We start from the raw sequence: 14083 nt of genomic DNA, 5'->3' as shown, positions 1-14083 counted from the left end.
GTCAGCCTATCGCCCCCAACAACAATCCGGGTCCTCATTTCACCCACCTCGGAAGGATGGAAGGCTGAGTCAACCTTGAGCCTGGTGAGATTTGAACCGCCGAACTGCAGATAGCAGTCAGCTGAAGTGGCCTGCAGTGCTGCACCCTAACCACTGCGCCACCTCAGCTCTTTAAAACAGCAAAGCATGGTCAAAACATCCCAACAGAAGAGTCATCTTGGGAGGTGTTTCCATCAGGTTTCTCCTAACCAAGAGCTCTCTAGGAAGGTGAAAGGAAGGTATAGACCAGTGTTTCTCAACTTTGGCAACTTGAAGATGTCTGGACTTGAAGTCCCAGAATTCCCCAGCCAGCGAATGCTGGCTGGGGAATTCTGGGACTTGAAGTCCAGACATCTTCAAGTTGCTAAGGTTGGGAGTTGAAGTCCAGACATCTTCAAGTTGCCAAGGTTGAGAAACACTGGATAGACATACTGGCTCCCTCTAAATCATCTGGGCCAGCGGGCAGGCTGGGCTGGCGTCCAGCAGCAATTCTAGCCCGTCTGAAGGGCCAGTATTGCAGAATAAAGGGCCGGCAAGGAGGAGATGCTCTGGGTGAGCAGTTGCCCAAACTGGAAGCAAGTGGTGCAGCCACTTTCTGATGCACCTTTCAAGGGGTGTCAGGTATTTAGATTTCCTAGTTGGGACTTTTCTTAAACTGGGATAGTTTGGCGATTCTCGCAGATGACTTCTTCATCTTGGACGTTGCCTCAATCCTTTGCTTCTTCCCAGACTGTCTTTTTAGTTTGGTTCATTAAATTCAGTCGAGAACCCCCTTTCGTCATCCACACACCCACGTTTGAGCCCCTTAAAAACCATCCGTTTTTTATGTGACCCGTCAAAACCACGGACCACAAAAGCGTGATCGACAAAATCGCGCATTTGACGTCATCACAGCGCGACGAAAAAGATCGAAAAATTGAAATAAAAATTAATAAAAATTAAATTACAGCAAGCCGATTCACATAAAGGTAAGGGTTAGGGTTAGGGTTAGGGTTAGGGTTAGGTTAAGGGTTAGGGTTAGGGTTAGCTTTAGAGCGTTAGCGTTACGTTTAGCGTTAGGTTAAGGGTTAGTGTTAGGTTTAGCGTTAGGTTAAGGGTTAGGTTAAGGGTTAGGGTTAGGGTTAGGGTTAGGGTTAGGGTTAGGTTTGGGGGGTTAGGGTAAGGTTTTCGCTTTATTTTTACATTTTTCGATCTTTTTCGTCGCGCTGTGATGACGTCACATACGTGCTTTTGTCGACCGCGATTTTGTCGTCCGCGGTTTTGTGGTGGAACCGTTTTTTAAGAAAAGCAGCTTAGCCAGAAAGTCTGGAGCAGAAGCGCCAAACAGGAAAGACTTCCCGGCTCCCAGAAGATGGTGGCTGACTTTCAATCGTTCGCAATGAGTCACTCCCCCCCTTTCACTCCCCAGTGTGGACTTTGCAAGGGAGTGGAAGCAGACTTTGTGTACCTGCAATAGCCACTCCCCCCCCTCCCACACGCCCGCACAGTTTCACAGGTGGGTGGCAGCATCTCTCTCTCCACAGAGGCTGCCCAGGAAGACCAGGTGGAAGCTTCCGCTCCTTAGACACGTCCTTGCTCGCTGCGGCCTTGTTTCACCAGTCTTGGTGGCAGCTGGTCAGCCATGCTTTCAATGTTGTTTTTTGGTTTGGGTCTCTGCTAGACACTGCAGACAGAATCTGTCCTTCCATTCCATTCTCATGGGGAATCCCACCTCCCATGAGGTAGAAATGCATGGGGCAGCCCTTGAAGAGGGTTCCACCACAAATGCGCGCACAACAAAAGTGCGCCTGACTAAACCGTGGTGTCTAAAGCGTGGTGACAAAACTGCGCGACGAATGAGCAACTAATTAGCCCTAAAGCGCGCCGACAGAAGCACGCCGACAGAAGCGCGCTGTAACGCAACCCTAAACCTAACCCTAAACCTAACTGTAAATCTTACCTTAAATTAAATCGTGCTTCTGTCGGCGCGCTGTTGTCGGTGCGCTTTTGACATCGCGGTTTTAGCGCCGCGGTGTTGACATTCGCGCTTTTGACGGGTCACGCTTGAAGAGTGTTCGGAGACTCCAGCTGGTCCAGAATGCAGCCGCGCGAGCGATTGTGGGTGCACCCACGTTACACCTATCCTCTGCGAGCTGCACTGGCTGCCTATTGGTCTCCGGATACGCTTCAGGGTGCTAGTTATTACTTATAAAGCCCTACATGGTATTGGACCTGGGTACTTGAGAGACCGCCTTCTGCCGATTTCCTCCCACAGACCCATTCGATCCCACAGATTAGGCCTCCTCCGTATTCCATCCGCCGGCCAATGTCGGCTGGCGACTACTCGGAGGAGGGCCTTCTCTGTGGCTGCCCCGGCCCTTTGGAACGAGCTCCCTGTGGAGATTCGGACCCTCTCCACCCTTCGGGCCTTCCGGATGGCCGTGAAGACCTGGCTGTCCCAGCAAGCCTGGGGTTGAGTTCCCCCCGCTACTCGAATTTGCTGTGTCTGTTGTGCTTTTAAATTGTTCGTATTGTCCGATTGTTTTTGTCTTACTTTTTGTAATTTCCCCTCCCTTGGCTTTTGTTCAGCCGCCCTGAGTCCCTTCGGGGAATAGGGCGGCCTACAAATTGAATAAACTCCAAACTCCAAATGCCCTGCCTCCTCCTGGGATTTTAGCATACAACGAAAGCGACTCTCTTCCCCAAAAAGGAAGATGCCCATTAATAAAAGGAGGATGGGGTGGTGGTGTATCCACATCCCCCCCACCAGAAGAGACCGACATCTGCTTCTCCCAGGGGCCTCCAGGTCGGACCTAGGCATGGAGCTGGATCTCCTGCCCTTTGCTTAGCTGGCTTTGGAGAGAGTTGAGTGTGCTTGAAGGCCCCCCGCCTCTAGCTTGGAAGCTATTGTCACCTCTGCCTCCCTCCCTGCCTGGCTGGCTGGCTGCTTGTGGCATCCCGAGCGGTTCCCAGCTTGTCATGGGGAGAAGACAGAACGGATGCCGTTACCCAAGGGCCTCTGCTGACGCTTGGCACTGCTTTGGTTTTAAAAAATTAAGAAGTCGTATTCTCTGGCCAGAAGCTCATGAAAGATCGGAGGCGTTAAAATTAAAGCCCGGCAAAAGTGGGAGATTCACCCCCAAAAGTTGACAGTTAACCTTTAAGTACAAAAAGATGGAGAGTCCCGAGGGTGGATTCTGATGGACCTTCCAGAGACGGAGACGGAAGAAGGAAGGATAATGCAGGCCAAGCCAAGGACTTTGAGGGCAAAGCCCCCCCAGGGAGGAAAGGGAACTGTTCCGTCTTCAGCACCAAGATGGGCAGGCTTGGATCAGGCCCCAAATGGGCCATTAGGAAGATTCTGGGCGTGGCATGACAAAACCGCGCTCGACTAAGCCGCGCCCGATTAAACCGCGTGGCTGACGTCATCAACAGAGCAACAACAGCGAGCGCGGAGAAAGAAGGGTGCTTTAAATAGCGCTTTGAAAGCAAGCCGATTCAACTTAAGGTAAGGGTTAGGGTTAGGGTTAGGTTTAGGGGGGTTAGGTTTAGGTTTAGGGGTTAATTTTAGGTTTAGCGTTTACAGCGTGCTTCTGTCTCCGCGCTGTTGTCGCCCTGTTGATGACGTCAGCTATGCGGTTTAGTCGAGCGCGTTTTAGTCGAACGCGGTTTTGTGGTGGAACCGATTCTGGGCAATTGTGGACTAGAACTGGGCCAGAAACTCTCCAAAGGCAGCCTTATCCTTATGCAGCCTTCTTGGATTGAGGAATTCCTGTATGTGAGGCAGCTTGACAGGAAATGCTTTTCCTTTCTGGAAACAGGTGGGCTTTTCCTGACTTACCTGGTGGCTGAACCTTCTCCAGGCTCTGGAAACTTGACAGGACGCTCCGGCCATTAAGGTCCTGGAGCAGGCGGAAGTTGCTCTGGATGGGTTCCTCCTCGTCTCCATGGAGGGTCTCCTCCAGCACAGAGATCTGCAGGGAGAAGGGACAGCAACGATCACCCGGAGGGGGCGAAGGACTCAAGGGAGAAAGAGGGGAGGACCAGGGGAATACAGACCTGTTCCTGGGAGAGCCGGACTGTCTGGTTAAAGACTGTCCAGTTCACCGTCTGGTAACAAGGTGGGGTGGTCAGGGAGCCGTTGTAGCGGAAATAGCGATCGAGGTCGTCAGGAAGCAACTTGGCTACATCGAAGCCGGCAACGGCCGTTTCCTCTCCTGAGAAAGGAGAAGCCTCTGTGAGGATCCTGCCAGGAGGAGGCAGAGAAGCAGACGGGTGGGAGCCCTACAGATGGGCACTGCTGCATGAAGAGAAGGGCACCCAAAGAGCGTCTCATTCAGATGAATGGAGTGCGGTGATGGGAGGCATCGTTGCCACTCAACACAAGTAGCAACAGTTGTGGTTAATCAAGACTATGCCAGTGTGCCCACTTCCTCTGACTTCAGCCCTGCTCTTCTGCCTCGGAGGGTCGTGTAGGGAAAAGGTTTTTAAAGAGCCGAGGTGGCGCAGTGGTTAAATGCAGCACTGCAGGCTACTTCAGCTGACTGCAGTTCTGCAGTTCGGCTGTTCAAATCTCACCAGGCTCAAGGTTGACTCAGCCTTCCATCCTTCCGAGGTGGGTGAAATGAGGACCCGGATTGTTGTTGGGGGCGATATGCTGACTCTGTAAACCGCTTAGAGAGGGCTGAAAGCCCTATGAAGCGGTATATAAGTCTAACTGCTATTGCTATTGCTATTTATATATATATATATATCTCTACCTATATCTATCTATCTCTATATATCTCTATACCTATACCTATCTCTCCCTCTCTCCATCCATCCATCCATCCATCCATCCATCCATCCATCCATCTATCTATCTATCTATCTATCTATCTATCTATCTATCTATCTATCTCTATATATATCTCTATATGTATATCTATATCTATATATCTCTATATCTATATTAAAAAGAGCTGAGGTGGCGCAGTGGTTAAATGCAGCACTGCAGGCCACTTCAGCTGACTGCTAGTTCGGCAGTTCGGCTGTTCAAATCTCACCAGCTCAGGGTTGACTCAGCCTTCCATCCTTCTGAGATGGGTGAAATGAGGACCCGGATTGTTGTTGGGGGCGATATGCTGACTCTGTAAACCGCTTAGAGAGGGCTGAAAGCCCTAGGAAGCGGTATATAAGTCTAACTGCTATTGCTATAAAGGCAGCCGGGGCAGTGACCGAGGACCAGTGCAGAGAAGCCTGCTGGTTCTCGCTTCCCCAGCCAGGCACCCCGGAGGCAGATGCGCCCGGTGGAAATGGCAGCATCGCTTGCAGGTGACCCAGGACTTTCTCCTGCCTGACTCCAGTATACCCAGGTCTCCTGCTGGGGGATTTTCTGCTGGGCCCAAAGCAGAGAAAGGAGAGGGAACTGCCCCTTGCCCCTTTTTACCTTCCTCCTTGATATCCCTCAGTTGTTTGAGGATGTGCTGATATGGTTCATTTGTTTCCATCCCCACCTGAAAGGAGACAAAAACAGCAGGGGGAGATCTGTAGGCCCGGGGGTGATGAGTTCCCTCCCCTCTCGACATGTATGGTTGTGCGACTGTTGTTTACTTTTATTATTTTATTTTGTTTTTTATGTTCCCCTTTTTTCCCCCCCCTTGAATTGTTCGCTGCCCTGAGTCCTCCCGGAGAAGGGCGGCATACAAATAATAAAATTCTATTCTATTCTATTCTATTCTATTCTATTCTATGTACAAACAGCATCATCCGTTGTACATTCAAAACAAAACTAAGATCTTCTAAAACAACAATAGCTGTTTCTCGGATCCCCTCTGAAGGGCAGCTGGTGGAAATGCTGCCAGTGTCCCAAGGGTCACTCCTGCAGCACTGCACCCGCCTGGCCCACCCCTCACTTCTTTCACACATGACACACACACACACACACACACACAATCACCTGCAGAAATGCGGCCAGCACAGCCAGCCCTCCAGGCTCACTCGCAGCCTCCTGGAGACTCTCAAATCGGGAGCTATAATGGACCACATGAATCTGGAGGCAAACACAGAGAACAGCACTCAGCACGCTCCAGAGGACCCCCCCCCCCCCTTGCCGGTCCCCCCTGGGGGATGGGGTTCCTGCCATTTGTACACAAAAGAAGATTGTGCTTCATCATGGGACTGTCAGGATAACCCAGAGCACCTGTGTTACACCACCGCAATAAAGGGAGAAAACCCTGTACTCCCCCATTCAAATGATATTATTACATTTTGCAAAGCATGCACGATTTTTTTCCTTCTTCCAATAATCTTATGACATTGTTCCAAAGACCCCATAGGACTCATCGGCAGCTCCATACCTGGGTTTGACTTCAAGGCCACTGAATCCCTTCCTCTCTCAAGACCTAGAAAAGGGAGCAGCTGCCCAGCAAGGAAGCTTGAGCTCTTTGGCAGGAGCCCTGGACAAGAGACCGGGATTTACCTCACCCGCGTAACGGTGCCCATCCACTGTGTGTTCAGAGCCAGGCTGGGTGTGCCCCGATCCCCAATGCAGGTGCAGCTGGGCTGCTTGGTACGGCTGGGGGAAGCCACCCCCACTGAGAGTCATTTTCTTGGGCAGACCTAGAAGAACTGGGGAAGGGAGAGAAGGATTGTCAAGGCGGAGGGGAGTGGGCTTTCTACGGTTCCACCACAAAACCGCGTTCGACTAAAGCGCGCTCGACGAAACCGCGTAGCTGACGTCATCAACAGCGCGACAACAGCGCGGAGACAGAAGCATGCTGTAAAAGCTAAACCTAAAATTAACCCCTAAACCTAATCCTAAACCTAACCCTAAACCTAACCCTTAAGCTAACCCTAAACCTAATCCTAACCCTTAACCTAACCCTAACCCTAACCCTAAACCTAACCCTAACCCTTAACCTAACCCTAAACCTAATCCTTAACCTAACCCTAACCCTAAACCTAAACCTAATCCTAACCCTTAACCTAACCCTAAACCTAACCCTAAACCTAACCCTTAACCTAACCCTAACCCTTAACCTAACCCTAACCCTAACCCTAACCCTTAACCTAACCCTTAACCTAACCCTAACCCTAACCCTTAACCTAACCCTAAACCTAACCCTAAACCTAACCCTAACCCTTAACCTAACCCTAAGCCTAAGCCTAAGCCTAACCCTAACCCTAACCCTAACCCTTAACCTAACCCTAAACCTAACCCTAAACCTAACCCTAACCCTTAACCTAACCCTTAACCTAACCCTAACCCTAACCCTAAGCCTAACCCTAACCCTAACCCTAAGCCTAAGCCTAACCCTAACCCTAACCCTAACCCTAACCCTAACCCTAACCCTAACCCTAACCCTAACCCTAACCCTAACCCTTAACCTAACCCTAAACCTAACCCTAAACCTAACCCTAAACCTAACCCTAACCCTTAACCTAACCCTGAACCTAACCCTAAACCTAACCCTTAACCTAACCTAAACCTAACCCTTAACCTAACCTAAACCTAACCCTAACCCTTAACCTAACCCTAACCCTAACCCTAACCCTAACCCTAACCCTAACCCTAACCCTAACCCTAACCCTAACCCTAACCCTAACCCTAACCCTAACCCTAACCCTAACCCTTAACCTAACCCTAACCCTAACCCTAACCCTAACCCTTAACCTAACCCTAAACCTAACCCTAAACCTAACCCTAACCCTTAACCTAACCCTTAACCTAACCCTAACCCTAAGCCTAACCCTAACCCTAAGCCTAAGCCTAACCCTAACCCTAACCCTAACCCTAACCCTAACCCTAACCCTAACCCTAACCCTAACCCTAACCCTTAACCTAACCCTAAACCTAACCCTAAACCTAACCCTAAACCTAACCCTAACCCTTAACCTAACCCTGAACCTAACCCTAAACCTAACCCTTAACCTAACCTAAACCTAACCCTTAACCTAACCTAAACCTAACCCTAACCCTTAACCTAACCCTAACCCTAACCCTAACCCTAACCCTAACCCTAACCCTAACCCTAACCCTAAACCTAACCCTAAACCTAAACCTAACCCTTACCTTAAGTTGAATCGGCTTGCTTTCAAAGCGCTATTTAAAGCGCCCTTCTTTCTCCGCGCTGGCTGTTGTCGCCCTGTTGATGACATCAGCGACGCGGTTTAATCGGGCGCGGCTTAGTCGAGCGCGGTTTTGTCGTGCCACGCTTTCTACTCCAGTGCTTCAGGCAGGAGAGCAGCATGTCTTCCCAGCATCTCTGGCTTGCTAGAACCGCACTTAATCCTTATTTGCCTGACTGCAGGGCGGAACACGCAGGTTTTCCCCTTATACTTTCCCATCTGTCCATGCCCATAACATCCCCCATTCCCCCTCTTCTCAAGGCCTACGGGACAAAAGTAGGTGGGCAGGGGGACCTCTAGCTAACCGCAGCCCCTCCTGGGAACCCCAGGCTTGACTCTGGAAGCCCTGTGGGCAGCATCAGAGCAAGTTTGCTGGAGGGACTTTGGAAAGAAGGCCTGGAGCCTGGCACACCATTAACTCAGATCAGGGCTCCCCTCCTAGGCAGAAAGTCCAACGTGATATTCTGGAAAACCTTATTGCAAGAAGTACCTCTTTCAGTGTCCCCGGCTGGGTGTTGGCCCTGGGAGTGAAACACCCAGTCCTGCTTCCTGACTAACGACTCACCATCAACTTGGTGGAATTTATTTTTCAACTTGCAGAAGGCAATGGGCATTCGCTGGCTGGGGAATTCTGGGAGTTGAAGTCCGGACATCTTCAAGTTGCCAAGGTTGAGAAACACTGTTCTATAACATACTCAGTGGTGGGTTCCTAACCAGTTTTACTACCAGTTGGCTTAGAGGGTGTTTTGTGCATGTGCTGCTTGCTTTGCTCGTGTGGCCACCACGCATTGCCTCACATGCACAGTTGACTGAAAACTGTTCTGCGCACGCACAGAAACATGCCGGTGAAGGCAGGAAGAGACCGGGGAACTGGTTCTGGGGTCGCTGGCGGTTCCAGTGACCCAAGCCGCCGTACCACTACCGGTTAGGCGGAACCAGTCTGAACCGGTAGGGAACCCACCCCTGAACATGCTGCCTGCTGTATGTTCCATAAGCACCAAAAGTAAGTGAATGATTGCTGTATGTTTTGCCAAAACAAAGCCATTGGAAATGACCAGCCATGGAAAAAGGAGAAGCTGATGGAGAAATAAACTCAAGGGACAGGAGTCCCTAGGAAAAAAGATTCTAAAAACACAATGCAAAATAATTAAAACGAAGGAAGAAATGGAAGAGGTCAATGCGTACGTACAAAAAGCTTTATGTGGAGTTTTGAAATCAGAAATTAGTTCCAGCAAATACCTGCTTGACAGGAGATCAGGAAGGGAATCTGCTCTAGTTGGCCATGGGAGCCAAGAAAAACAAACAGAACCTCATCAGATACATTCCAAATAAAAGAAAGGGGATGAATCAATATACTACTTTAGTAAACGCTGATAGGTGGGAATGAACCAGAGTTTCTCTAGCCCTATTTTGGGTAAATTGTTATCAATGAGAATGTCAGGGAATGGTGAAGAGCAAGAGGAGAGGGGAGAACTGATGCCTGGAGTCAGAGAATATCTGTTTACGCTGAAGATTTTTACATATCCAGGGTCAGATTCAGATTTAGTTTATTTGTATGCCGCCCTTCTCCGGGAGGGACTCAGGGCGGCGAACAACTCAAAGGTGGAAAAGGGAACGTAAAACACAATACACGTGATTAAAATAAACAAGAATCACACAGCCATACCAGTCGAGAGGGGAGGGGAACTCATCAACCCCAGGCCTGCCGGCACAGCCAGGTTTTAAGGGCTTTTCGGAAGGCCTGGAGAGAGGTGAGGGTCTGAATCTCCGCGGGGAGTTCATTCCAGAGGGCCGGAGCTGCTACAGAGAAGGCCCTCCCCCGGGTAGTAGCCAGATGGCATTGGCTGGTAGATGGAACCCGGAGGAGGCCAACCCTGTGGGATCTAATGGGTCTTTGGGAGGTAATTGGCAGCAGGCGGTCTCTCAAGTACCCAGGTCCAATACCATGAAGGCTTTATAAGTGACGACTAGCACCTTGAAGCGTATCCGGTCAGAGGTACTGTATCCAGGCTTACGACAGAAAGGTATTGACCATCTTGGTTAAACCCTTATGGATTATCTTTGAGAAATTCTGAGCTCCCAGGTGTTTGGACAAGAAGTATCCAAATCTTCAAAAAGTGGGGAAAGGAAGGAAGCTACAGGCCCATATCCGTCCCACCTAATCCTTGAGAAGACATTGGCCAAGCAGGAAGGAAGGAGATGGATTCCGGGAAACCCCTGATAACGATGAGTAAGTGAGTAACAGAATTCAACATGGAGTTTTCAAAAACCGGAATGACTTCTCTTGTCAAACTCGTTTTTGTGATTGGGGAACTTCTGTAATCGATTGTGGGAGGAGCTTGTTGCTTTCGGGTGGCAAGCTGTAAGCTCCCTCTCTTTCGAATGCGTGGGGATACCATCCACTGACCTTCTGATCAGCAGCCCATTAAGAGTGGGCTGCAGTGATGGGCAGGAGGAGCATGGACACACTTCTTGCACTTCTTGTCACTTCCCTAAAGAAACCCCACACCTGGTGCAGACCTTAATCACCCTGTTGCTCCCTCCTTAAACACTCTCCTTTCTGGGACTTGCATTGTGCTTGAATTCAAGCGCAGCTTCTGGTCAAGGTCAGGAAAAGTTTGGAGTTTGGAGTTTTATTTCATTTGTATGCCGCCCTTTTCCCTGTAAGGGACTCAGGGCGGCTCACAACTCAAACAAGGAAGGGGGATACAGACCGTGGAGATTCGCACCCTCACCACCCTCCAGACCTTCCGCACAGCCCTCAAAATCTGGCCATCCCGTCAGGCCTCGGGCTAAAGACTGTAACCCACCCGAATGGTATGAATGTTGTGTTTTTTAATGACGTATTGTCCTACGTATTAAATGTTTGTTTCCCCCCCCCCTTTTCGAGTTGTAAGCCGCCCTGAGTCCCCCCAGGGAAAAGGGCGGCACATAAATAAACTTCTCAAATCTCAAATCTCAAATCTCATTGACAACAACACAAAACAATACATAATTAAAAACGCAACAATCATACCATTCGAGATAGGGGCAACGGCTCTTTAGCCCCAGGCCTGTCGGAACAGCCAGGTTTTAAGGGCTTTGCGGAAGGCCTGGAGGGTGGTGAGGGTGTGAATCTCCACTGGGGAGTTCGTTCCAGAGGGTCGGAGCAGCCACAGAGAAGGCTCTCCTCCGGGTAGTCGCCAGTCGACACTGGCCGGCGGATGGAAAGGCCCCCTTTCTCCAAGGAGGCACTGACTGGCGCAGGGAGCCTGCCTGCTTCTGGGACCTCTGAAGCCCTTTTCCTGGGTCCTATCCAAACAGCCGCACACGATCCAGCCCATTAACGGTTCCACATCAATTGGAGAGTGGAATAGGCTCGGCTGGGGGGCCTTTAATCTCCAATCTGTTTATTGAGGTCTTGGATGAGGAGCTTATCAGGTTTGCAGATCGTGCCAAATAGGGGTGGAAGGCATAGTGCTGTAGGAGGCAGAAATAACATTCAAAACCAAGATGGTAAGGGAGGGATGCAAAGTTTCTTCCCTGAGGAAAGAGGCCCCCGAGAATCAGGGAATGCCTGGCTTGATTTTGACATTTCTGAAAAAGGTTGCAGGCTGAATATAACTGTAACGTTCCCGTGGTTCGTCCATGAGGCCAATGTGGAGAAAAGACAGGACATGACCTTTCTCGGGATGGAGCGACCCAGATTGGGGGTCTGAGAGCCCCTTTTATTGAGATAGGACAAAGGCAGGAGGAGCAATCAGCATGTGCTTAAAAACAGCCTGTAAAAGTACAATTTCTAATCTTCTGCTCAGGGAAGTTCTGTCTATATATGGTCAAATCCTGGGCGTCATTGGTAGGGCACATCTCAGGATGTTATGTTATGCACTATCAGGATGTTATGGCGTTTTAGGAGTTTGTTTTCTCCTGTGTGGTTCAGCATGGCTCTGCATGCCCTGGTATGAACTGGGCCATGGGTGTCCCACACCTACACAAGGAACTATATTACAACATCTCCTACTTTTTTATTTTCTTAACATATAACTACTACAAAACTACTACTAGCGACAAAAAAAATGGCCAATACAATCTTAGAGTAGCTCAGCAGAAAAATGCATTTGAAGTCGCAGAAGTTTCATTTTAATCTCACTTTGCTTTCTGCCTTGGTGAGACCCTTCCTTGAGTGCTTTTATCCAGCTCCATTCATCACATTTGAAGTCAAAAAGGATGACAAAGGTGATCAGGAAGTAAAAGCTACCATCTCATGGAGGGTGAAAGCAGCCCCTTTCCCTGGGAATCCTGTCTATTTTGGCCAGCAGTTCTGAAGGCTGATCAAACAGCAGCTTTGTGAATGAAATCCTTAAAATCTATCAGCTGATCTCCCTTTCATGGATGTAGTCAAGCAAAGACAAGGGAGATTTTCAACTGAGGGGGGCTGGACTCCACAATTCTGGGGTCCTTCTAAGATGGATGGCAAGATTGGTAAGATCACATTTGGAATATTGTGTCCACTTTTGGTCACCATGATACAAAAAGATGTTACCTATACCGTGTACGGGCTCTGGGAATGCGGGGGGGGGGGGAAAGGGAGGTGGGGTGTTAGGGGGGAGGGGGGGATATATAGTATGTGTTAGACTTTAAAGTAACACGACTGCACTTGTATACTGTTGCTCTATAATTCCACTGTAAAAATAGGACAAGCTGAATATATTAATAGATAGTAGAAATACACCGAAGGGAGGAGTAGAGGGATAGAAGAAAGAGGGGTAGAGAGGGTGGGAGAGAGGACTGGAGGGGGGGTGAGAAGGAAGGGAGGGAGTGTATCGGGAGAGAGGAGTGGTAGAGGGGGAGGGGAAGTAGGGTAGAGGGGAATGTTGGAGGGAAGATGGAAAGTTGGAGGGGGGCGAAAGAAAGAGGTGTATGGAGGGTCGAAGAGGTACATTGGGTTTCTATTTTGGGGGGTATTGTTGACAAGAGGAATGGCTGTGCTTATTGTTCAATGTTATATGGCCCCGGTTATGCACAGTATATATGTGACTGTACGAAATGAAAATGGAAAAAATAAAAAACACATTTACAAGGACAAAAAGATGTTGAGGTTCTGGAAAGAGCCCTTAGAAGAACAACAAAGATGATTAAGGGTCTGGAGGCTAAACCACATGATGATTTGGGGAACTGGATATTTCTAGCCTAAGAAAGAGAGGACTGTGGTATGATAGCAATGTGCCAATATTTGAGGGGCTGTTCACAGAGAAGGGGCGATGTCAACCTGTTCTCTAAAGCACCCGAGGGCAGGACACGAAGCAACGGATGGAAATTAATCAAGGAGAGAACCAACCTGAAACTAAGGAGAAATTTCCTGACAGTGAGAACAGTCGATCAAAGGAGAACAGGTGCTCCAACACTGGGGGCTTTTAAGAAGAGATGGCACCGCCGTTTGTCTGTAATGGATCTCCTGATTGAGCAGGTGGTTGGACGAGAAGTCCTCCATGGTCCCTTCCAACTCTGGCATTCTGTTATTGCTCCCACCATCAAACACAAAGATGGTGGCCTTTCATTTGAAATTAGAGAATGAGGGGACAAGCAATTTTATAAAGTATGGGACTTGTTTTACCAATGGTTAGATTTAAAAAAAAAACACCTGGGAATGAAGGTTTACTTATGTAGTAATAGAAAGTTATAGTTATTGTTATCAACATTTTTTCTTGTTATGATATAGAGCACTATTCACATGATATATAAAGGACAATAATGATTTCAATGCATAAGAGTGGGATGATTGAACACTTTGGTATAATTGTATGTAGTGACCATTTTATATTAGAAAGATCTTTGTATATTAAATGGATCAACGATGGTGTAATGATTTTATATATACATGTATTTAGTGTCACAACCCCTGGTATGCCCAAATATGGGAGGAAGTCTACTGCTTCCATTCTCTGTCTATCGGCTTGTCACAAGAGACCATCCAGAC

General features: G+C 48.9%; 1 protein-coding gene across 1 annotated transcript in view; it reads right to left on the bottom strand.

Moving 5' to 3' along the window:
* The window catches only part of LOC116506330 (carbonic anhydrase 14-like), a 30652-nt gene that overhangs the window by 4311 nt on the left and 12258 nt on the right, over positions 1 to 14083 (bottom strand). The window contains exons 4-8 of the mRNA XM_032214016.1: positions 6479 to 6627; positions 5957 to 6049; positions 5447 to 5513; positions 4078 to 4235; positions 3860 to 3992 (exon numbers count right to left, since the gene is read on the bottom strand). Of these exons, the coding sequence (XP_032069907.1) occupies positions 3860 to 3992; positions 4078 to 4235; positions 5447 to 5513; positions 5957 to 6049; positions 6479 to 6627 (600 nt within the window). The remainder of the gene's footprint in view (positions 1 to 3859; positions 3993 to 4077; positions 4236 to 5446; positions 5514 to 5956; positions 6050 to 6478; positions 6628 to 14083) is intronic.

Source organism: Thamnophis elegans, chromosome 3, assembly GCF_009769535.1.
Source record: "Thamnophis elegans isolate rThaEle1 chromosome 3, rThaEle1.pri, whole genome shotgun sequence".
Lineage (NCBI taxonomy): Eukaryota > Metazoa > Chordata > Lepidosauria > Squamata > Colubridae > Thamnophis > Thamnophis elegans.
The sequence above is the reverse complement of the archived record's forward strand: the minus strand, read 5'-3'. Positions and strand labels throughout refer to the sequence as shown.